We start from the raw sequence: 25,839 nt of genomic DNA, 5'->3' as shown, positions 1-25,839 counted from the left end.
GAGTATCAACATTTGAGCCAGATATACTTGGTTTGAAACTTGGCTTTGCTATTTACTAGTTATGTGGTCTTGAATATGTTCCTTTTTCTTAATAGAGGGATCATAATGCCTACAATAATGTTTGGTTAGAGATCGTGAAGTTAAAACATAGTAGCTGACCCAGAATGCCCAAGAAAAGGTATCACTTGTTACAGTTACTTCTGTTAAGCAGCAAAAATTCAACTGAATAATTTAAAAAATCAAATTGACTTTGTTGAACGATTCATGAACCAGGCAGCCTCCCATCTAGCAAATAGAAAAGAAGTCCATCAGGCTGCAGGAAAGGAAAAATTTTTAAAGGTAGAGAGGGAGTGGATAAAGGAAATTATTAGCAAAGAACCCATTGTTTGAGGCAAGGTCACCCTCCTAAGGGGAACAGAAGGGGTCTATCAATATATTTCCTAGTGCTGGCCAGGAAATTCCTTGTTGACTGGTTAAAGGTTACATTCTGGCAGAGGGTGAAACTGTACTTGGGTTAGGTATTAAGTCTTGATTTGCCAATGTGATGCCCTTAACATAAGTGACTCCATTTTGGGCCTGGTGTTTTCATTTCAATACTCCATTATCCAGAAACTAGCACAAAGCCTAGCCATGTGCGATGGCTTCCACCAGCAAGTGTTACAGGGGTAGTGCTGCCTACTGCCATCCCAGCTAACGAGCAGTTGTAAACTGGTCTGTCTTACCTTTCTTGCCTGGTTGCAGGGATTTTCCTTTCTACCATCCTTTCTATCATCCCCTCAACGTCTCCAAGTGTGTCAAGATCTGCTCAGGAAGGGCCTTATCCAGTGTCTGGTCAACCAATAGGAAACACAAGATGCAAAGGCAGGGGCTGGGGATAATCTTGGTGAACACCATATAGTATATTTAGGGAAGGAATCATCAAAAGGCAGCAAGATGATTTGGGACAGTTGGTGATCCTCACCGAGTACTAATGAAAAGGCCAACTTGGTTTCCCTGTAGTTTCCTACCATGGGCTCTGTAGCAATTCCCATTTTCCTGGTTCCTGGGGGAGGGAAAACAGCCTGCATGTGTGATTTTAAGCCCTTCTGTGTAATATACACAGGCTAGAGTTTGGTCTGCAACAGGTGACTCACCATTGCTGTCAGTTTCAGAGCATTAAGAAATCCATCTTCAATGACCAGGGGAAGGAATTTGGTGAGGGAAGGAGAAAAAGACATACTGATGAATGCTTTGCTGTATTTGCCCATCAGGCACGCTGCTGTTTCTCAAAATAGTTAAGTCTGATTCAGTTTCTCCTTCATGGGTAGAACAGGCAATCATGCTGTGGTGAGCGGGCTATAGATGGGGTCCCCACAGTCAATTTAGGATAAGCCAAAGGTATATGGAAAATGAAAAAGAATCAGTTGCCAACGAAGCTGGCAATTGAGGCAGTTACCTCCCAAGACCTGAGGGACTAAGGTAGAAACAGTTGCCTAAATCTTTAAGGACAAATCATAACTTGGGGCAACACCTCTTGAGAAGGGCAGTGACCTTTTGTTGAAAGACACAGACCATGGTGAGGCTATGTGACGGGTGTTGGGGGAATGAATTCTTTGACATCACTCTCATCTCTCACTTCCCCCTCTGTTGAGGCTGCTGTTGGTCAACTGAACCGGCAGCAAAAGCCTCCTGAGGCCCTCCTGATGCAGTCCAGACATGTCGGTTGAGGTGAGCAAGGTAGAGAGTGGACCTGAGGGGCAGAGTGATATTTAGTATATGTGGAAAGAATCCTGGGCTTTCACCCTCTTTACTCACGATTGGCAGAAATCCTATACCTGGTTTTCATACCCCTTTACCCCCCTTAAAAATATCATGAAAAATTTTAGGCATACGTAGAAGAAACTATTATGTCATTGTACCTATATACTCGTTATGCAGATTAAATACTGACTGAAATTATGCCCAATTTGTTCATACCTTTCTCTTTGTTTCAACATGGTAAAGCAAATCCTACCCACTCTATTTTGTGCTGGGGGGTGCAGCTGTGCGGTGGCATTCTGAAGGACCCCAAAGGCTTTTCCACTCTCAACAGATGTGTGTTGAAGGAAGGAGTTCTGCAATCACCTAAAGCTATTGGAAAGGAGAAGGGGAAGCAGTAACAGCCATAGAAATATATTTGTTATTTAACATTTATAGGTACTGGAATCATTACCCATTAAACACTACTTAGGATGGTCCTCTTCACTGAAAAATCAGCTGATAGGTTTTTCTTGAGAAAAATATAAAGTTAATTTATTACCCAGTATAAAACATTAGGGTTTTATTTTTTTATTTAAATACAATTTGTCAACATATAGTACATCATTAGTTTCAGATGTAGTTTTCAATGATTCATTAGTTGCCTATAATACCCAATGCTCATCCATCACGAGACTCCTTAATGCCTGTCACCCAGTTACCCCATCCTCTCACCCTCCTCCCCTTCTGCACCCCTTTGTTTGTTTCCCAGGTAGAAGTCTCTCATGGTTTGTCTTCCTCTCTAATTTTCCCCCACTCAGTCCCCCTTCCCTTATGGTCCCTTTCACTATTTCTTATTATTCCACATGTGAGTGAAACCTTATGATGATTATCCTTCTCCAATTGACTTATTTCACTCAGCATAATAACCTCCAGTTCCATCCACATCGAAGTAAATGGTACGTATTCATCCTTTCTGATGGCTGAGTAATATTCTGTTGTGTGTATATATGTGTGTGTTTGTGCATGTATGTGTATCACATCTTTTTTTATCCATTTATCTGTTAAAGGACATCTCAGCTGCTTCCACAGGTTTTAAGTGATATCATTTACTGACCCTCCAAGAGGAAAAAAATTTCAAGTAGAAATGATAACTTAGAGTCAAATTGACATGATATATTTTTTAAAATTCAGCAGTAGGAAAAATGTTTTATATATGAATCCTTAATATAAATTATTCTAACTTCTAATTTGTATGATTGAAAGCCACAGCCATAAGAAAAATAGTGCAGAATCAAAACACTAATTCTTTTTAAAGCTAAACACAGTTTGAAGCCTACAGCATCTCCTAGACCAAGTAAATAGGTTCTGTATAAAATCTGCCATAGAATGTATAGAAAAAAAAATCCCTTGAAAAATCTTTGAAAATAAAAAAACAGAAAAGCTTTATAAAAGTGGTTGTATATTATTGTGACCTCTAGCATAGGTAGGTACAGTCAAATAATTTGACGTTTTGACATAAATTAACCTGGTCTCTCCTCCCCAAAAGAATAAAAAAACAAGAGAAAGGAACTGCCCCTTCTCATGTTGCAAGAAAATCCTGGCTAAATGCAGAGTCCAAGGAACAGACTTCAGACATTGTAATTTATTCTTTCTTTTAATCTGTATAGTGAAGAATGGTAGCAAACATGTTCTTTAAAGAGAATGATGCACTACAGAGCCCTTGTACATATTTACTGTCTTTTTTCCTTTTTTAATTAGGGAAGTCTTAGCTCAAAACTTCAGCTGAGTTACAGAAAGAGAGGACAAGTTTACAAGGACAACATGTGCTTTGCAGACATTGTGTTAAGTGCAGTGGCAACTGATTGTTTCTCTCTGCCCACTGACCAGTCACTGAAAAAAGGCAAACATGTCTACATTTTGCTACTTAATGGTACCTTATCATCATATTCTTTGGGTCCATAGGTCCAGTCCCAGTAAGAACTTATTTTCTATTCTGGAACAGGTAATTATCAGTTTGTGTTTTGGAAGTAAGGACCATGGATATTACCAATTTACTTAAACTTATTTAGTGAAGACTGTTCTCAGGGTTAAATTAAGGATCTTTAGCCAATGTCTTTCATTGGTAAAATGGATTCTCCATGAATCAAGTTGTTTTCTGAATCTCCTCCATCTCGTCAGTTGACTGTCAAAGCCACACCTAGTTGGTAGCACTTCATTTCTACCTTAAGGTCTTTAAAATGGAATAACTAATGTTTTTTAAGTTAATATCTTTCTTATGGGTAGTCATGTATTACAAAATGTTAGCTTTAAAATTCATTATTCTCACAATTAAAAGGAATCTTTAAGCTGAAGGAATTTTAAGTTTAAGGAACAAATTAAGTTGCAAGTACATAGTGAGGAAGAGCATACTTAAGCTGCCTATCAGGGGTCCTCTGCTCCAAAGAGTCTCCCCAGCAGCTGTATCAGCACATCTCAAACCAGCATCCTACACAAATGAATGGTACTTTCACAGATAAGTGAAAAGTTGGGTATTGCCTATATATTAAGACAAAAAAGAAGTGTATAGAGACTCCTGGCTGGCTTAATTGGGAGAACATGTGACCCTCAATCTTGGGGTCATGAGTTTGACCCCCACATAGGATATAGAGATAACTTAAAAAAATGTACAAGGTGAGCAGAGGAACCAGCTGATGTGTAGGAGTCTTTTAGCTCCCGAAGGAAGGCCTTAGAACAGTAAGTGGTCAGCAAATGCTAACAACATTGACCATAAAAATTCTTTAGGTTCTGCACAAATGCCAATCACTTCTTCATCCTCTGATATTTTACAGGGTGAATCCCAATTTCCCTTTGGCTCTGTTGCTTTTTTTTTTTTTTAACCATTGCTTTTCCAAAAATTAGGTGTTGTGAAGTTCACCTCTTCTCAAGCTGTGAAAAATTTTGGAGTTTGTGATGAAAGATTAGACCAGCTCACAGTTCTATCTAATGACAGTTTACTAATATCTGTCCACTAAGGCAATTATTAAAGAAAAGAAAAAAATGATAAGGACCCACTTTTCTTCTAATTCTTACTTTGTACGGAGGATGCAAAGTGCTTATTAAGGAATGGCCAACAGAAGCCAAGTATGTGAAGATCACAGCATTCCCATTTTCAGCACTGAATGTTGTGGGACATAGAATGACATATGAGAGATTGTAAGCAAGAGAGGTTTCAGTAGTCATGAATAAAGAAAATTCATGCCTTCTTCAATCATTCATAAGTGAAAGTTAAGTGTTGAAGTTGTTCAAGGAGATAGAGGTTTCTTCTCATTGGCCTAGCTGGAGGCAGCCTTCTACTCTTCCAGCTGGGTGCTGATTGATTAGTAGGATCTCAGTAGTGTCATTTATCAGGTTCTTCTCATCTCTGAGGTGTTTTATAGATTTATCACCTGAAATTTGAAGGAGTGTTTCCAACTTCCCATTCATGCACTTCAGAACTTAAATATAAGATCAGTGCTTCCTGGATATATGATGCAAGTCTGAGGTTCTAGCTTTTCACCAACTCTTCAGAGAAAGAGATCTTATAAGTATCCTGCTTTCCCATCACAGTCCTTGTTCACTCCATAAGCACTGATGAGGTTGTGTGCCAGGCCCTGGGGGTGTGGAAGAGGGATATTGAGACCTGTTTCCTATTCTTAAAAGGTTCCCAGTCTCCAGAGGGATACACAGCCATGTAAATACCTGGTTTATGTAGTGTGGGAAGACCTGGGATAGATGGAGAGAATAAGAAAGGTCACATAAGGCTTATTTGTCATGGACCCATTCCCATTTCTCCTGAAACCATATTGGGCAGAGAAGGAAGGTTTCTCAACTGAAGTGGCATTTGAGCTGGGCCACCAAGGATGGGTAATTCTCAACTGAAGTGGCATTTGAGCTGGGCCACCAAGGATGGGTAATGAATTTAATATGTAGGGAGGAGGTAGATGCTTCAGGAGGCAACGAAATGTGCGAGAAATGTGCAAAAAAAAAAAAAAAGTGCAAAAACATGGGCCTACCTGCAGTACTTTGGGGGAATATTCAGGAAGGAGGGGAGGAAACAAGGTTGGGAAAGTGAGCCTGTCTTTAAAGCATTTGAACTTTATCACATGGGTACCTTAAAGTACTGAATATTGTTATGTTGGGCAGAGGCTTAGTCCCCCCTGCATTCGAGAATAACTCAGTGGCAATATGAAGGATTGACTGAAGCAGAAAGGATTTGGTGCAGTGAGAATAGTTAGGGCCCTGATCTCATGGTCTAAGCAAGAGAGAGTAAAGCCTGAACCACTATGAGCATGCAGAAGGAATGGATTCAAGAGATAGTCAGCATGGTGGAGCACTTAGACATGGTGGCTGATTGGAAGTATAGGTAGAGGCTTTGCAGAGAAAAACCAGTATTTCCTTTTGGGAATATTTATCTTATATTCACAATATCTGCAGATTATTTAATCAAAAATGGAAAATATGTAGAAAACAGGAAAGTGACCAAAGGCTTAAATGACAAACACACATAAAATTTTAATTACCAGTGAAATTAAAAGTATGTTTTCTGAACTATATTCAATTGCCCTAAGTACTTCTCTAATTGATAAGTTTTAAATGTCAGTTGCTTAGCTATTATATTTATACTATTTATAAGTCAGTTATTTATAAAGAGGATAGAAATAGTAAGCAATCATATGATTTGTTTTAGGTGAATTTAGATTTAGATTTGGGTGAATTCTGAAAAAAGTATACATTTGAATATTAGTTATGCTTTCCTTATTTAAAAATTTTGTCCTTGGTACTTAAGAAATATTAATTTTCATAAGCAGAGAGCAAATAGAAATCTTCTTTTTCAATTTATAACTCTTTAATTTATCCAATGAAATCCTATGAAGAGAAAATTTGAAATGGTTTGAGAAATGAACAAAATGTAGGATTTTAGCAGATTAAGCTTCTATTTAATTGTAGTACTCATTTAAAGTCTAGTTATTTTGTTTTTTAATGGATCCATTCTCAGTTTTCCTTAAGCAACTCCCCTGACCTATTTCTAACTGCATTTTCTTTGTGTCCCCTCCAGTAGAGGTTGCCTGCCAACTACTATAATTGTTCCCCAAGATAGCATGTGTATGCAGCCATTTAGAAGCCCTTCTGTGTGAAGAAGACTGTGGTATGCTCCTCTTTTACTAAAGCGAATAAAAAAATACAGTGTTATTTTTCACAAATCCACACATATGTAATTTTGTGGATGTGGTTTACATGATTCATATTTCCAAGTTATTATGGCATTGGCTCCGCACAGAGATAAAATAATGTTCACTCTTTGAACTGTTCACTTCAAGTCCAGATATTTAGAAATGGGATGCATAAGAAGATGTTTTTTATTTTTCAAAATCATTAGTGAATCTAAGCAAGAAATATTCAAAACAAAGTATGACCAAATAAATAAGATTTCCATTTCTATTCTAACTGAATAGAAGTGGTTGATTGTAAAATCTCCCCCTTTTTGACTGAATACTTATATCTCTATTCCATAATTCATGCTTGTATATTTATCACATACATTTAGAAGTGTTCTGCAGTGTGTGTGTCAGAGAGCTTGCATGCGCCTACATCCGGCCAGCCTATAAAATTGCTATGTTTGAAATACAAGACTGTGATCTAGCCCTTAGAAGAGAACCTAGCAGGTGCCTGGATGACTCAATTGGTTAAGCCTCTGACTTTTGATTTCGACTCAGGTCACGCTCTCAGGGTTGTGGGATTGAGCCCTGAGTTGGGCTCTGCACTCATTGAGGAGTCTTCTTGAAATTCTTAACTCTCCCTCTGCCCCTTCCCACCTGCTCTCTCACTTTTTCTTTTTCTCTTTGTCTAAAATAGTAAATAAATAAGTCTTTAAAAAAGAAAAAGAGAGAGAAAACCTAGGACACTGTTCACTCTCATCCCTGAGGCATGCTGACATGCATGGGTTTTAGAATCTTAAGCAAAATGTTTCCCCCCTACTCAATTCTGGAGAGCATCACAGAATAAGGGGAATTGAGCAGAGATCTAAGTTCCAATGTTGACACTTGCCATTTCTGAGGAAACCTCAGATAGATTATTTATGTTTTCTGGGTCCCGGGTCCTGACTTTTAAGTGTGAGTGAGAATGTCTTCATAGGTTCATTGGAGAACTAATTGTTATAGTGGTTGTAAAGGATTCGACATGTAGTTGGTGGTCAGTGTATAAAAATGAGAATTGGTCTAGTTGTTGTGACATATTTTGTTGGAGTGAGCCCCAAATTTGTCTCTCTCTGGAGCCACAGAAGTATTTATACATGAAAACCATTCCCGTATTTGTATAGTATAAGAGGAGTCATTTTTTTTTCCTCCAGGATAAACATCTCTAGTTCCATCAATAACAACCCCATATGGGGATGTGGGCAGTGATTAAAGACTCAGGTTTTGAGTTTGCTGAGAGTGGGGTTAGATCTTGACCCTGTGTGTAATCCTGGGCAGTTTTGGCCTTTCTGAATCTTACATCATCCATAGGAATAAAAATGCCTCATAGGGTTTTCATGAAGATTAAATACAAAGCATTTGGTGCCTCATAAATTATTAATGGCAGGAATTATTATTAGGCATTGTTTTGAGTTTCTTGCCATCTCCATTGCTGCTTAAAAGAAGTAATTGTCTTTGTGATATGATTTCAGAGGGAGTCAGAGGACTAAACTCCCCAAAATATGAACCCAAGCCCCACACAGAAGCAGAAATGAAAATCTCCTGTTAAAATACAAATATACTTGGGAGAATGGTATTGGCTGTGGAGAATACCCTTTCATTGCCTTCCTGTGTGAAGAAGCATGCAACGATCAAAGGACCATACCATAGCCACTGAGAATAGTTAACCTGGTCTGCACTGTCCTTCCTAAGGAAGGTCCAAAGAGATAGAAAGACAAATTCTCTCTCTAAACACACACAAACACATAAAGACGAAAGAGAAGGGAATGCCAGGGCCACTTTGGAGGGAAACTGTTCACACACAGGAAGGGTGAAGAGGAGCTAATGTGTGCCCTAGTTGGGCAGGAGAACCACCACCAAGGCCGTAGATAGATCTGCCTGAAAGCTGAGCAATGCAGTATGATTGGGGGTAAAGGTAATGGGGGAAGAAAAGAAAAAGCAGCTTTCATTCCACATATAAAATCAACTAGGAGTGCAGTCTCTTTCCTCATTGGCTTGTGAAGCCATGGTGTGGGTCCAGGAAAACTGTTAATGGAAGACATGCCTTGGCATTCATAGCGACTAATGGCTTAGGTAGGTTTTCTTTATTTTAGCACTTTTCCTTTTATACGAAAATTATGTTGATTATGTTTGCATGTTGTTCCATTCTCCAGGTTTCTTACAGGCAGTAGGATTGTTACTATCACTAGCATCTTTGCTAGGTGTGAGAATTGGGGGGGTCCACACCCTCAGTTCACTATCACATGAGGGGCAGAGGATAGAGAAGGGCAGAAGGTGAAAATAAAGGAAAATAAAGGACAGATAGAAGGAAGATGAACTGATGGGAAGAATAACAGTAGCCAGGAGAAGCAGAAAATAGGTAGAAATATACTATGATATTGGTATGTTTCTACTATTTCCTTTTTTATGTTCAGTGTTATTTCTACTTATTCAGTGTTATGATGAGATAGGTTTATATCTGAGTTTCCTACTATTGTATCTACACCTGAGACTCTACTCAAACTTTCTATTTGTTAGCAAGCAGCAGATTTATTTTGATGTACACACTGTTCCAGCCAGCTTGTTATCTCCATGTTTCTATAAAATATTCCAAGAGAGGAGGTTTAATCAAAGGTCACCATAAATGGAAGAGCAATTCAGAATTCAGAGGAATTCACATGTGGTTTAGCCTTCCTTGAAATGACTAATACAGCTCATGATGTCTCACCTTTATAATATCCAGAGGGCTGAGTCATTTTTTTCCTTTCTAATGCGAAGTCCCGTTGGATTAGTCAATTGATATATGTAAGCATGGCTACATTTAAAGCCCCCACTGGTTAATTTTGCTTTGGCAAAGCTGTATTTGAATAATCTAGGATTTTTGGCAACCAAACAAATTAGTGCTTATTAAAATTAACAGTAAATTCAAAAGCGTCATGTAAAGTCCGTGCAAGCCTATTTTCTCATAATTTTTACAGCACTTTAGGGAATTCATAGTACTCTCCTTGGAAGCAGAAAAGGCAGGAATGTTAATTCAGAAACATGACATCATTTCCCAAAGCACGTTCAGTGTAACTAAAAATAAAAAGTTAAGCAATTGTGTCTATATTAGCACAAAGAGAAGGGAAGTTTTGTGATTTGTCTGACTTACTGGTTATTAAATGTGGCCTGTTGGATAAATTTTGCCATGAGCCACCTGCATTTCTGGTTGAAGATCTCGTTTTCCTTTTTTTTTTTTTTTTTTTAAATAAACCTTTAAGACTTATTTATTTATTTATTTATTTATTTATTTATTTATTTATTTATTTATGATAGACATAGAGAGAGAGAGAGGCAGAGACACAGGAGGAGGGAGAAGCAGGCTCCATGCCAGGAGCCTGACGGGGGGACTTGATCTCCCAACTCCGGGATCATGCCCTGGGCCAAAGGCAGGCGCTAAACTGCTGAGCCACCCAGAGATCTCATTTTCCTTTAAAGAGGTTACTCTCATAAGGCTTTGAAAGTGGAGCTCAGTTCCTCAGTGGGGTGCCCCACTGTCAGCAAGCTTGGGAAGGAGAGGAAGATGGGACGATCAAGGAGGTAGAAACCAGGCTCACAGCCATGGTGTCTTGGGAAGCATCAGGCTTCCTGAAGAAGGTTGAATCTGAAGGCAGAGTGGACACTGAGGGAGGAAGGAGATAACATGCAAAGGCAACATGACTGGGATCCGGGGGTTAATTTGAGAAGACTGGAGCATGGCATGCAAGGGGAGGTGGGAGGTGGGGAAATAAATGGAGGTCAGGGAGAGATCACGACGAAAAGTAGGACTTGGATGTTCTGATAAGGAGTTTGCATTTTGTCTTATTTGTGTATGTATTTGGGACAAAGCCATTAGTTGTGACCATTCTGGAGAATGGCTGAGAACACCTTAAGAAGATAGTGAAATAGACCACTGGACTCCCCAGAAAAGTCAAGGTAGCCACATTAAAAATCTTTGTGCCCAGAGGGAATCAACACATGGTTGTATGGTGACATATTCACACCAACTGCAATGTTATTATCATTTTTCTTTTTAAGATGTAATTCGCACACCATGCTGTTCACCATTTTAAAGGATCCAGTTAAATGGCTTTTAAGGATGTTCACCCGGATATGTCACTATTCCAGAATATTTTCATCATCCCCCAAAGAAGCCCAGTAGCAGTTACTCCTCACTGTCCCTTCTCCCTAGCCTCAGCAAACAGCAGTCTACTTTCTGTCTCCTTGGATTTACCTACTCTGGACATTTCATACAAATGGAAGCCCATAATGTGTGGTCTTGAGCGCTTGGCTCATTTAACTTAGGATACTATTTCCAAGGTTTGGGTAGTTTTCAGCACAAGATGGAGAGATGTGGTGCTGAGATGGGGTTTGTAGGGGGATGCGAACCAGGGGTGGAGGGGTCACACTGAGGCAGTTATGGTAAATGTTCTAGTACCAGGGAGCAAAGAGCGTGATTTAGTGATACACCCACTGTAGGGGGGTGTCAACATGCTCAAGAGCTTTGGGACTTACGACCTTAGGCAGGACATGGCACAGGGGCAAGAGAATGACGTGTCTGGAGGTGGGAAGGGACTCTTGAGGCCTCCTCTGAGGGAGGATTTGGGGAGGGCACAGCAGTCATGATGCAATTCTAGTGATGTGTGGTACAACAAAACTGAAGTCTCTTGTGCAGAGGTGTATTCTTAGGAACATCTCTCAAAAAGACTCATCAGAATGTAGGTTCTTTTTTTTTTAAAGATTTTATTTATTTGAGAGAGAGAGTGTGTGCATGCATGAATGGGGGAGGGGCAGAGGGGGAGGGAGAAGCAGACCCCCCACTAAGCAGGGAGCCCATCATGGGGCTCAGTCCCAGGACCCCTGGATCATGACCTGAGCCAAAGGTAGATGCTTAACTGACCGAGCCACCCAGGCACCGCCAGAGTGTAGGTTCTTAATCTTAAACACCAGACACAGGTTTTTCTGAATATTTCAGGTGTGGGTTCTCACCAAGATTTAAGAATCTTCATTAAGGAAGTACAATGTGACTGTGACCTTGTTCTCCCAATCTCCTGGTGGTTGCTTGTCCTGGGAAGGAGGCCAAAGTGGCAGGATCTGTCCTGCTAAGTGACCTGCTGGTGGGGTCAGTTGGCACCTGCAGACTGAGTATAGGACACCAGGTCACAGGCTCCACGGAGCAAAGCGGAGAGCCACCTGCCAGGGGGCTGAAGCCAGGGAACAACCAACATCTAGAGGGCAGAGTCAGAGCCACAGCACAGCTGTGGCTGCAGTGAGCCTGGCAGTGCTGGAGCCCTGGGGTTAGAGGCTGGAAACCAAGATTGGAACAAGGTAGGAGGGATATGGACCTCAGGTATCAGCATGGAGTCCAGGATGCCAGCAGAGTGAGCATGCATCCTTTCATGCATTCAACAGTATTTCTTGAGTACCTGTGGCATGCCAGACCCCATCCCATGCTGGGAAGAGAGCAGTGAACTCAACAGACAGTGGCTTTGCTCTCATGGAGTAGAGCTAGATATTGTACAAATAAGTAACCAAGTATGTATCAGATGGTCACAGGTTCTATTAGAGAGGGATTAGGTAATTTAAAGGGGGGGCACATTGGGAATGTTGCTGTTTTACAGGGTGGTTGGGAAGGCCTCCTGAGAAAGATGACATTTGACATGTATGCAGACATAATGGATGTGAGGGAGTAAAAAATGCCATCTGGATTAAGATCATGCCAAACGGGGAACAGCAAGTGCAAAGACCCTGAGGCAGGGGAATGTGTTTTGATGTTCAGGACTGAAGGGTGCCAAGTGTAGCTGTGGTAGAATGAGCTAGAGGGAGGTGAGGCAGGGACCAGGGAGCCAATGATTGAGGAGGATATAAGCCCTGGGACACAGGGCATTTGACCACTGACGCCTTATATGCTAAGGACCCTGACTTTTCCTCTGAGTGACATGGGAAGCCATTGGTACAGGAATTTGCATCTTTGGCTCATCATTTTTTCTTGATTTTGCCCCTGTTTTCTGTGGCCACCCTTGCTTTCCCCAAGACCCTGACAGTCACCTGCACTCCTCTTTCATGTTTCTATTACAGCGGGTCACCACTTCATTTCACATGCAATCAAGGTACTGCTCTCAAAATCGTCAAAACAGAATTGTATGTGAGCAGTTGTTTCTAGAAGAGCCTACGAGAGGGAAGAGGAGATGGGAATGGTACTGGCCCGAGAAGTCGGGTCGTGGGAGGGCACGAGGAGGTAGAGAAGGAAGTGTGAGGATGCTGTAAGCATAAAGAGAAAGCCAGTGGGACACCAACAAGCCTGACAGAGAAGAAATACTTACCATGTTCTTTCAAGGTCTGAGAGACTCTGATGGAAGTGATGCAGGGGGCTTATCAGACATGGCAAGGTCAGTAACTCAGGAGTAAGGAAGAGAACAAGGCCAAAGGGAAGAAGGCTCTAGAGATAAGCATGGAGACATGTGGCTTTTTCTCCTAGCTGAGATAAAAGTGTTACTAATGATACCATCTAGCATCCGGTTCTGCCTGGATGTTGTGGGTCTGGGTGCTCCCTGCCACCTCTCTCCCCCCATTGCTGTGCATATCCTGCCATAATTGCACAGGGCCTTTTAGGATGTGCAGATGAGCGGGAATGGGGAAGTGTCCTCGTTTAATTTGTGCAGAATGTCTCCAGGCACAGACAGTTGAAAATCCCACTTCAATTAGTAATAATAGTTTATTATAATTCAGATGCATAAAGACTCATAGTGTGTTAAAAGAACAGTGACAGTTGCCTTCTACGTGCCCAAACATACATGCTCATGATAGTACACACTAACCTGGTGCACACAACAGCGGCTTGTAGAGATATAAACAAAAATGGAGGGTTTCCCGATGTTTCTAGCAGCAATGTCCACAATAGCCAAATTGTGGAAGGAGCCTCGGTGTCCATCGAAAGATGAATGGATAAAGATGTGGTCTATGTATACAATGGAATATTCCTCAGCCATTAGAAACGACAAATACCCACCATTTGCTTCAACGTGGATGGAACTGGAGGGTATTATGCTGAGTGAAGTAAGTCAATCGGAGAAGGACAAACAGTGTATGTTCTCATTCATTTGGGGAATATAAATAATAGTGAAAGGGAATAGAAGGGAAGGGAGAAGAAATGTTGGGAAATATCAGGAAGGGAGACAGAACATAAAGACTCCTAACTCTGGGAAACGAACTAGGGGTGGTGGAAGGGGAGGAGGGCGGGGGGTGGAGGTGAATGGGTGACGGGCACTGAGGGGGACACTTGACGGGATGAGCACTGGGTGTTATTCTGTATGTTGGTAAATTGAACACCAATAAAAATTAATTTATTAAAAAAATGGAGGGTTTCCCCTTAAGGCAATAGTACTCATTGAATGAATTTTTTTAAAAAATTATTTATTAGTGGGAGGCACAGAGAGAGAGAGAGAGGCAGAGACATAGGGAGAGGGAGAAGCAGGCTCCATGCAGGGAGCCCGACGTGGGACTTGATCCTGGATCCTGGGATCACAACCTGAGCTGAAGGCAGGCGCCCAACCGCTGAGCCACCGAAGTGTCCCTTATTGAATGAATTTTAAACCAATATTAAACAAGATATTCATCGGTTGGAAGAATACCTCAATTAAATAGGTAGTTTAATTGACTTCATTTTCTTCAAATTTTTACTTAAATTCTAATTAGTTAACATATAGTGTAATATTGTTTTTGGGAGTAGAATCTAGTGATTCATCACTTACAGATAACACCCAGTGCTCATCATAACAAGTGCCCATCACTGTCTAGCCCATCCCCCACCCACCTCCCTTCCATCAACCTTGTTTATTCTCTCTTGTTAAGAGTGTCTTATGGTTTGCTTCCCTCTCCTTTTTTCCCCCTTCCCATATGTTCACCCGTTTTTTTCTGATTCTGCATATGAGTGAAATCATATGGTATTTGTCTTTCTCCACCTGACTCATTTCATTTGGCATAATATAGTCTAGCTCTAACCATGTCATTGCAAATGGCAAGACTTCATTCTTTTTGATGGCTAAGTGATATTGCATTGCATGTGTACACACCACATCTTCTTGATCCTTTCATCAGTCAATGGACATTTGGGTTTTCTCCATGGTTTGGCTATCTTTGATAATGCTGCTATAAACATTGGAGCTTCTTTGAATCTGTATTTTTGGATCCTTTGGATAAATACCTAGTAGTGCAGTTGCTGGATCACAGGGAACTTCTATTGTTAACATTTTGAGGAACCTCCATACTGTGCTCCAGAGTGGCTTCACTAGTCTGCATTCCCACCTGCAGAATGTGTAGAGGGATCCCCTTTCTCCACATCCCACCAACTTTGACAGGTGTGAGGTGGTATCTCATCATGGTTTTGATTTGTATTTCCCTGATGATGAGTGATGTTGAGCTTGTTTCCATGTGTCTGTTAGCCATCTGGAAGTTTAACTGGGAAAAATGTCTAATTATGTCTTCTCCCCATTTCTTAACTGGATTAGTTGTTGTTGTTGTTGTTGTTGTTGTTGTTGTTTTTGGCGGGTATTGAGTTTGATAAGTTCTTTATAGATTTTGGATGCTAACCCTTTATCAAATACATCATTTGCAAATATTTTCTCCCACTCTGTAGGCTGTTTAGTTTTGTTGATAGCTTTCTTCACTGTGTAGAAGCTTTTTATCTTGATGAAGTCCCAATGGTTCATTGTTGCTTTTGTTTCCCTTTCCTCTGGCAATGGGTCTAGTAAAAAGTTGCTATGGCTCAGGTCAGAGAGGTTGCTGCCTGTGTTCTCCTCTAGGATTCTGATGGTTTCCTGTCTCTTTTAGATCCATTTTGAATTTAGGTATGGTAAAGGAAAGTGGTCCAGTTTCATTTTTCTGCATGTGGCTGTTCAGTTATCCCAACACCATTTGTTGAAGAGACTATCTTATTTCCATTGGATATTCTTTGCTGTTTTGTTGAGGATTAGTTGACCATACAGCTGTGGGTCTGCTTTCTAGGTTTTCTATTCTTTTCCATTGATTTCTGTGTCTGTTCTTGATCATATGGTTCTTGTCTTCCCTTTTATTAATGTGGTTGAGATATTCAATTTAGAAATTTGTAGTAGATAGAGTACATAGGATTCTGATGAGTACTTTTAAAATTTTAAATACTTTAAGCAGAATTATGGTAATAAGGTGAGGTGAGTTAAAGAGAATGAACTAGACTAGCAAATTTTGTTTTTTATGGAGAAGAAATCTTATCCTTACAGTTCACCTTTGGGTAAGGGATGTGTTTCCTCGATCGCCAGCATCATACTAGGGCTTCCTTCTGGGTGTTTTCTCACTTTGCGTATTTGGTTCCATTCTCAGATGACATTAAGATAAATAGCACTCCAGCCCATGTCATGCTCCATTCCTTGACCACCATGTTTCATCAGAGGACTTATTTCTGCTTTGCATATTATTTGTCTCTCTACTTATTTTCTGCCTCCCCATTATGAAAATATGAGCCTCATGGGAGCTAGGTGTTGTTTTGTTTAACTGCTGTAATTCTGGTATACTGTGGTATCTTAACTGTGAATTAATGAATGCATAATTATATATATATATATATATATATATATATATATATATATATATATACATCCCACATATATATATTTGTTGATTCACATGTTATTCATATTTTTCTTCTCTTGGGCTTTATGAGAACACAATTTGAATTATTCTGATGGCTAATGTGTATCTAAGGTAACAAAGTGCTAAAATAAAGTGCTTCTATCTTAATTTTAACAGTGATATTGTATACCAAATTGTTTGCAGACAGACCCTCTTTCATATACGTAATTACAAAGAGGCTCAGAGCATAAATTGTGAGGGAAACCCCTCCCCCCCTTAGCCTGAGTACAGAGAGAAGTTCGGTAGAGGTTATTTGGAGAGAGATGTTGCCAAGTGGACAGGATTAGAGGGGTTTACCTCCTTTACACCAAGCCTGGTGAACCACATAGAGAACTTGGAACTGGGGTGGAGGCCAGTTCAGGCCTGGGGCACAAGCACTCTGAGGCAGCAGGAGGGAGGTGACTGTGTTGGCACTGGCCTGCACTGCCTAAGCTTGCTGGGCAAGGGACGTGAGAGAATTTTCCATAGAACACATCTGAACTAAGTGCAAGAGCATCAGGTTGGGCTTCTTCAATAGAGTTGCTTGAGGTGGGGCGAGAACAACAAGTGGGGAGTGACGTGGAATTCCTTAAGGTTGTAGAAAGGGTCATGAGTGATTGCTCAGTGTAGAAATGCTTTTGCCTCATGGCTGAGGTCCTCAGGGATAGGACTTTCCAGAGACCTCCGCAGGAGAAGTGGTGAGCCGACTTCACCTGCCAGACCTACAGGGCTCAAAGCCACCCAGCCAAGGAACCACCCATCCTCCTGCCTTTCCTGCCTCCACAGCTTTGGCCTGTGTGGGGTCGAACTGCAGCTCTTTGGGGGAACAGGGAGAGAACAGAGACTGTCCCCACCTACTCCTGGAAAGCAGGCAGCCTTTGACTATAAGACTTGGTGTAGTGTGGTGATGGGAACATCAAGGAGAAGCTGACTTTTGTTGAATGTTTTGCCTGGACTTTATTCCAGTTAGAGAATTGAAACTATACTTTGTAACTTAAAGTGACCTCAGGACTGTTATTATATAAAAAAGAGCAGAAAAATCATAGGATTTACCCAAATCCCATCCCAAGGCAAAGAAAGATTACTTGCATGAAATATTTCCCCCGAACTATCCTTTGGAAAAATTGTCTTGATATGTCACTAATCAGGCTTTAAAAAACTAACTAGTCAGGGTGCCTGGGTGGCTCAGTTGCTAAGTGTCTGCCATCAGTTTGGGTCATAATCCCAGGGTCCTGGGATCAAGCCCTGCATCAGGCTCCCTACTCAGTGGGGAGTCTACTTCTCTCTTTGCCTCTGTGATCTGTCTCATTCTCTCTCAAATAAATAAACGAAAATCTTTAGAAAAAAACCTAACTTGTTGCATTTTTTCTTTCTTTTTTTTAAAGATTTTGTTTATTTATTAATGACACACACACACACACACACACACACAGAGGCAGAGACACAGGCAGAGGGAGAAGCGGGTCCATGCAGGGAGTCCGACGTGGGGTTCCATCCTGGGTCTCTAGGATCAGGCCCTGGGCTGAAGGTGGCGCTAAACCGCTAAACCACCAAACCACCCAGGCCCACCCCTGTTGCATTGTTTTCTAATATTTCTGTGGATGCTTTAAAAATAAATTTTCCATGCATATGAGAGCAATGTCATAGATAGTGTCCTAGGCTGATCAGATAGTCATTCAAAAATCCCTATCCTCTTGCTATAAACTTCTATTTTAGAGGCTTGGTTTTCCCTGCCTTCCTTGCTGCTCAGGGTGGCCAATGATACAGAAATAGAAGTCTGCTGGGAAAATTCTTGTTTTTCTGATAAAGGAGGTGGAACTGTTTTTTCCCCTTCCCCCTTTCTCTTACACTGAATACAGAGATATTAGAGGTTTCTTAGCCATTTTCTGACAAGGGGAGAAAGTCCTAAAACATTACTGAAATCCAAGTCTTGACATTGTCAAAGAATGGCATTCCTCCTGACTTCCTGACCTGTGGGCAAAACGAACCTTTATCAGTTTAACTACTGCTAGTCAGGTAATCAGAGCCCAAAACCAAACCAAACCTTGTTGACTGATGTTAGGAGTGAAGTTGCTATTTATCTGTATGCAACTTTAACTCTCAAACATCTTAGCAACATTTATTGAAGATTACTTTGTACTAGGCCCTTGAGATACAAAGAGAAATGCAAAGGTGTTCCCTTTGCAATGAATAAAAATTAATAATAGTTAAAAATGTGAGATGTGTAATACCAATGGTAAATATACAATGTACACATTAGATAGAAGTGGCCCAGAAGAGTCAGGGAAAGCTGGGAGAGGTGGTCATTCTTGGAAAAGGACTTAGGAATTTATTAGATGGAAAGTGATGGGAAGGGGACTGCAAGTAGGTAAGGACAATGCAGGCAGGGTACATGGGGGGAGCTAGGCAATGTGAGGTGATTGTATTCTCTGAATATTATAGTTTAATATTAATAGTGCATGGGCTCTGGAGTTGGACTACAGATCCTGGCTCTCTTCCTGGCTCTCCCACTTAGAGCTCTGGAGCTACAAGTAAAATGTTTAGTTTCATTTTCCGTATCTGAAAATTAAGATTTTATGTACTTCATGGGGTTGTTGGCAAGATCTGATGGGTTAAAGGATTTTAGTCAGTGCCTGGCACAGTGTAAGTATTCTGTAAGGGTTACATATTATTATAAGCTGGTCATGGAGACAGAGCATGGGGTGGCCTCAGAAGAATCTGAGAAGGTTGACGAGGACTTGGTTGTGATGGGCCTTATAAATCATGCATAATAACTTGAACTTGATCCTATAATCATCAGGAAATTCTTGTAGGTTCTGGAGCATAGAGTCAACATGGGCTTCCTAGTTGTCAAATCCTACAGGCACTTTACCTATGTGAGACTTGGCACTCCTAATTCCTTTTTTGAAGGTTTTTACTTAATCTTACAGATACCATTTTTTAAAAATTTTGTTCCTGTTTTAAGTCTTGTCTTCTTCCAAGTCATCCTCACTCCTGCCACCTAAGGAATCTTTATAGAGTCTAATTATGATCGCCTGACCTGATTAAAATCTGAAAGTGCCGCCCACATAACTCTGAATGTAGCATAAAGGATACTTCATGGCCATATTCCCACAAACTGCTCTAGGATCATATTTCCTGTACTATTATATGTAAAATATAATCCTAATTTAATCCTACTCTCTGATCCTATCATATGGAGCTACTTGTAATTCCTCAGCTTTACTGCTATTTTTCTTTTTTCTTTTTTTTTACTCTATGATTTTGTAGGTGCTATTTACTCTCCATGAGAGATTTTTTTTTTCCTCTTTCTGTTTGGCTTATGACTTTTACTCATTTTTTAGGATTTTACTGTCCTAAAGCATGCCCATGATATCCTCATCTTCTTATTTTCAGGCTAAACAGCCTTGTGCTGACTCATTAAACAAAGGAATAATGACTTGTCATTCTTTTGTCTTTATATAACTGGCAAACATTCTCCAGAAGGACTAATTTAGTGTTTCCCTCTGATCAGAGACATGCTATTAGGCACATTCCATTTCATAAAATCATGAAGTGTTGTTTCAGGGGAAATTAACTCTCAGCCTTGCACTACGCTTCAAAACTGCTGTCGATGTGGTGAGAATGAACTAGAATAAAGGAAGCCCAGTTACTATTTAAGACTTTTTCATTCGATTGGACTGGTGTTTTGGTTGTTACCCTGGGTAGGGTTTTCAATTACTAAGGTGAGTCATTTGAAGGACTGAATGAGACTGGAGACGTTTTATGATCTAGGAGTGATGGGGAGGCTAGAAAGAAGCACCAGGGAAAATTAAAACATGGCTCCTGAGAAGAAATGACATTGTTTTCTGCTCTTGTCCTGCTGAGTCTGGCTTGTGCAATAAAATGATCTTATTTTGCTCATCTCTACAACTGAAATAGGCTCAAAGGGTGGTCCCATGACTTCTTGTTTTTTAGAGTCTGGACTCATTAATTCTAAAAGAAGAAACTAAAGTTTTGGCTTCTTGCTGTTCTGCATTTTATAACATGCTCCTACAGAAGAGGTTAAGGCTCAGCTACACGTTGATTAGAATACATCACTTTTGCAAATTTCTTTCTCATCTTAAACAGTGGTAAAAGTTCATGAACAAAGATATTCATTGGTCCATGCACTTCCGAAAAATTAAAATACCCCCGCAAGTATCAGTAGAGTTGAGTAGCCTAAGACATTTCTTCTCAGTGGAAAATTAGGCAGTTATTAGAAATACAATTTATTCAGTGAGAAAAATGTTGAAAAAATGTCTATGTACTGTAGTTGAAAAGATACTATGTACCTGTAGTATTATTATAATATCATAAAAAACCCTTAAATTAATGGCAATGGATAAAAATGTTGTTTGTATTGGGGTGTTAGAATTATGTATAATGTTTGAACTCCTACCTACTTTTCTGTATTTTCCAGATATTTAGTCTTTTTTCCTCCCTTTCTTTCAGCCCCCACTTCCTTTATTTAATTCTTCCCTTGCATGCTTCCTTTTTTCCTTCCCTTAATCTTTCCTTCCTTTCCTCATAGTTATTGAGCACCTATTCTGTGTTAGAACTGTGTTCAGGCTCTGGGAAGCCATCAGCAAACAGCAAAGACATCAATTTCAACTTTGATTTTTGCAGTGGGATGATGGGTCGGGAGGAGAGAAGTTGAGGAGGGGCAACCCAGGGAAGAGGGAATGATACCCAATCCAGGTCAAAGATGATGGGTACAGGGGCTGCAATGATTGCTCCGTCCCCCTTTTTTCTTGAACAACCTCATTCTGGATAACTTTATTTTCCTGTGTTTCATCCTGTCCTCTTTTCACATGTCAGTTCTTAGAAAGGAGTTCTATGGCCATCTCAGCTTTTCCTCTCTTATCTTGTTCTGCCCCAACTTCCTCTCTCCACTTTTAAATAGTACTTATCCCTACTTGGCTGACATCATAGGATGAATTTATATATTGTCTATTTGTTTATTGTTGTCTTCCGGATTCCCTAGAATGCAAGCATGAGATGGGGACTTTGCTTTGTTGTCATTTAGAAATGTATCGTTCTAGGGAATAGGAGAGGTTTAGTAAATAGTATGTGAATGACTAAACAAATGATTTCCAAATCTATCTTTTTTTAAAAGATTTTATTCATTTATTCATAGAGACACAGAGAGAGAATGAGAGGCAGAGGCACAGGCAGAGGGAGAAGCAGGCTCCATGCAGAGAGCCCGACGTGGGACTCGATCCCGGGTCTCCAGGATCACGCCCTGGGCTGCAGGCGGCGCTAAAGCGCTGCGCCACCCGGCTGCGCCCAAATCTATCTTTAGCCTTGACATCTCTTTTGAATTCCAGATTTACTTGCATTTCCCATGCAGAATAATCCTTTATTTTATTTTTTAAGATTTTATTTATTTATTCATGAGAGGCACAGAGAAAGAGAGGCAGAGACACAGGCAGAGGGAGAAGCAGGCTGCTCGTGGGGAGCCTGATGCAAGACTGAATCCCAGGACCCCGGGATCACGATCTGAGCCACCTAGGTGCCCCTGCCTCACTACTTGTGATATCCTCTCCATCAGGATCATTCCTTTCTCTTATGGCTTCACCTCTGCACCACATCATGTTTGCCTGGCCCCCTAGGAGAGAGCATAAAGAAAGCAGATGGACTTGGAGGCTATTGAAGGATTTAGGTGTGGAAGATCTCTCCTGGCGGAGTTGTGCTGTGCCATGTCAGAAGAGTGAGAGCTCATTCTTTCTACTTGCTGATATTCTAATGCATTTGCATGTATAGTCTTGTCTGATTGAAAAAGTAAATATTCGTCCATTAGGGTTTTCTGGCCTGATCTTATATTGAATTAGCTATTCTCTAATTGATTGTGCCAAGTGGGGAAAGAGCTGCAATGATCTACAGACTTTCCCTTTTAAATACTGTTATAGGAGGGATGGAATAGATGTATAGGTACTCTATTACTACTGATATCAACTTCTAAGTAATATTTTTTTATGGAAGGGGGTAAGTAATAATTGAAAAAAACAGCAATTAATATCATTTTTTGGGCCAACACTAAAATTAAGTCTATTCCAGGTATTTAAGCAAGAAACACAAGTTTACTTGTTCAGGACATAGCCTTTGAATTTTATTAATAGATGTTGCCCCCCCTTTTCTTGCAATGCTTCTCATCTATACCTATGAGAAATCAGAGGAAAAGACATTTTCTGCAGCTTCATTCTACATTGTGCACTTTTAAGTTACAAGGCAACGTTTGTTACTCTTGGGTGATGCCATCAACTTTAAGGCTCTGGTTTCTGATCTCAAAGAGTTTGCAGGTGTGATGGGAAAACACTGAGGCGACCACCAACAAAAGCTAATGTTGCCCGAATAAGTTACATGCATCTTAACATGTCACAGGATATGTTCCTGTGTGTTCTTGTGTTCTCATCTATTACTTTCTTACTGGCTCTCCTTCCTCTGGCAAACTGAACCACTCACTGATCCTACTTCTGTCCCTTCAAAACAAACGGGAAACCCTGAAAGACACTTGTGTTCTGCAATCCCCACGTTCCCCCGCTGTGCCTAAGAGGTCACCATAAATCTTATTTGGAGATGTTTCCAGAGATTGAAAGTCATCAGAGGCGAAGGAGACGTAGGCCCTAGGAATGTCTAGCTCTGCCTTTCACGGTACTGTTGAAGTCCGCCGGGGAAAATACACGTCTTCTCTGTGTGTGTGTGTGTTCTGCATATACAATGAAGTGTTTCAGGTCCTCCTGGGCCCCGCGCGCTTGCAGACGGGCGCGCTAGCCTGCAGACGCGGGGGGGGCGGGGCCTGCGGGAGGGGCGGGGCCTGCTGACACGGGCGGGGCGAGGCCCGCGGGCGGGGCGGGGTCTGCTGACGCGGCGGGGGCGTGGCCCGCGGGCAGGGCGGGGCCTGCTGACGCGGGCGGGGCGGGGCGGGTAGACCGCGCGGCTAACGGTCCCGGCGGGCGCGTGCCCGCGGGCGGCGCCTCCAGGGGCTCCGGGGGCTGGGAGCGCGCCGCCGCTGCTCGCCCTCGCCCCGCCCCGCGGCCGCGGCTTCCTCTCGCATTTCCAGCCCGGCCCGCGCCGCGGCTCGCGGGGCTGTGGCTGAGCCCGGCCGGGGCGGCGCCCGCCTGCGCCATGGGGATCCCGCGCTGCCGGCCCGCGCCGGGGCTCTGGGTGCGGCGGCGGCGGCCGTGAGCGGGCGCGGCGCTGGGCGAGGACGCTGGCGATGGGGGACAGGTAACGCTGCCGGGGGCGGGCCGGGCCGGGCCCAGGGCCGCGAGGCGCCCCGCCGCCGCCGGCCCGGGGCGCTCGGCCCCACGTGGCCCCCACTGAAGGTTCCCTTGCCTCTTGCAGGTGGCTGCGGGTGACCGTCCTCCCCGGCTGCGTGGGCTGCAGGACCGTGGCGGCTCGGGCGTCCTGGACCGTGCGCGACCTCAAGGAGCGCATCCTGGCGGAGACGGGCTTCCCGGCGTCGGAGCAGCGGCTGTGGCTGGGCGGCCGGGAGGTAGGGCCGCCGGCCGCTGTCCGCCCCCGCCCCGTGCTCGGGCTTGCAGCGCGGCCCCTCGCTCCCCGCAGGCTCCTGACCGGGGACGGAACGGGCTTCATTCGGTGCCGCGGGAGGCAGACGCCCCTGCAGTGCTCACCCTGGAGATGATGCTCGGGAAGTAACGGGAGCATCATCGTTCCTTGAAATTCACCATTCCAGCATTTGTGTCACCCTGCCCCCTGCCCGCCCTTTTGTCTGAATCTTCACTTCCTGAAATGAAGATACTTTTTCTGATGGGCGTTACAGCCAAGAGGGTTTTCGTTGTTGTTGTTTACTCGTCTTGAAGCGACTTAGCCATTGCTCTTTTTTTTTTTTTCCCCTGATTGCGTCGCACGTTTAGCTGGGATTAATTTCGACTTTAATGTCTTAGAGGTTTCCCCTTAGTTTTGAATCACAGACATGTAGGGTTGAAAGGTTCTTCAGACTATATTATAGAAGCTGTTATTTTGAGGAGTGCATTCCCATGAAAACGTCTGAGCTGCAAATGAATGAGATCAAAACCTCGGAAGATGGGAGTATTTCATATTGTCCTATATATTTTTTAAGATGACTGAAAAAACAAATTTTCTCAAAGGAGGAGTTAAATGGAGGCATTTTACCGAAAATTAACATACTCTGCATTTTACTGAAAAGTAACTTACTCTTTTATCTGAATAAATTTCTTCCCTTCTAATGTGCTGAAAGATCATTTCCAGGATTTAAGGGAGGTAAACATGTTAAGTGTATATGGAGCACTGAGCCATACAGGATGACGTTTCAGGTGTTGGATTTATACCCAATACAAACTGATGAAGTACTTGATCCCTGTGACTTTTAATCCCTCAGTGTAATCTTGACCTTCTATGTACCTGGGTCCACACCATGGGCTCTTGAGCACTTAGACACAGGTTTCTAGATAAACTGCTCTTCTGTTCCTCCACAGCCCAACCCTCCTTACCAGCTTCCTCAGGTGTTTGGTGGCATGCAGACAGTGACTTGATTGAAGACTGTGGACAGAATTGAGGAGCAAAACTTGTCATCCCTACCTCTTTTTCTGGGCCCCCCTCTGTCTCTTTGCCTTGCTGTGTCTACTCTTCTGGTTCTGTACCCCCTTTTTTGGTTACTCCTCTGGGTCTACTCTGTCATCCTGTCCCTTAACATGTGGTCATACTGTCAGGCTTCTTTGTGGCTGGATCGTCATCAGAAGTGTTTTTGGAGATGTCTGTGCAAAGCATTGATAGTGGATGGTGAATGTGGCTGTGGTGCATCAAGTGTTTCAGACTGAGTGGGGGTGGGTGGGTCGAGGTCTGGTTAGGACACTTGTGCTATCTTGAGCTAGGGATGTTCTAGACTCTTGACTATAGAGGGGAAACCGAAAGGAAAGAATGTATGGGAGACTTTATAAAAGGTATGCTGGTTGCAGTTTGGTACCAGATGGATGTGCACATGTGTGCGTGTGTGCAGTGTAGTGGGGGTAGATGTAGAGTAAGACAAGAGGGTCTTGCCAATGTTGTTCACAAGCCTTGAGTCAGACCCAGAGATAATGGAATTCTAAATATGTCAGGGTGGGCAGGACACAGAAACTGTTGACGGCTCCTTGTCAATTCACTGGTTTTGGTTGGTATTGGACAGAGTAAGCGAAGGCACTTACTCAGCCCTCTGTCTTTCTGGGTCACCTATGCTCCTCCTTCTCCTTGTCTCTCTTTTGCTTTCCCTGGCCTAGAAGTGGAATTT

At 42.2% G+C, this 25,839-nt stretch overlaps 1 protein-coding gene across 5 annotated transcripts in view; it reads left to right on the top strand.

The window, feature by feature from the left end:
- SACS (sacsin molecular chaperone) overlaps positions 1–25,839 on the top strand; it is an 88,103-nt gene that overhangs the window by 16,797 nt on the left and 45,467 nt on the right. For 4 of the 5 annotated variants that reach the window (XM_041765525.1, XM_041765528.1, XM_041765524.1 and 1 more), the window contains one exon: positions 23,934–24,084. In XM_041765525.1, coding sequence (XP_041621459.1) covers positions 23,934–24,084 — 151 coding nt within the window. Of the gene's footprint in view, positions 1–23,544; positions 23,817–23,933; positions 24,085–25,839 lie in introns of those variants that run through there. The other variant, XM_041765527.1, reaches the window with a different exon arrangement.

Source organism: Vulpes lagopus, chromosome 8 (genome assembly GCF_018345385.1).
Source record: "Vulpes lagopus strain Blue_001 chromosome 8, ASM1834538v1, whole genome shotgun sequence".
In the NCBI taxonomy this organism is placed as follows: domain Eukaryota; kingdom Metazoa; phylum Chordata; class Mammalia; order Carnivora; family Canidae; genus Vulpes; species Vulpes lagopus.
Note: the sequence above shows the minus strand (reverse complement) of the source record. Positions and strands in the feature narration are given on the sequence as shown.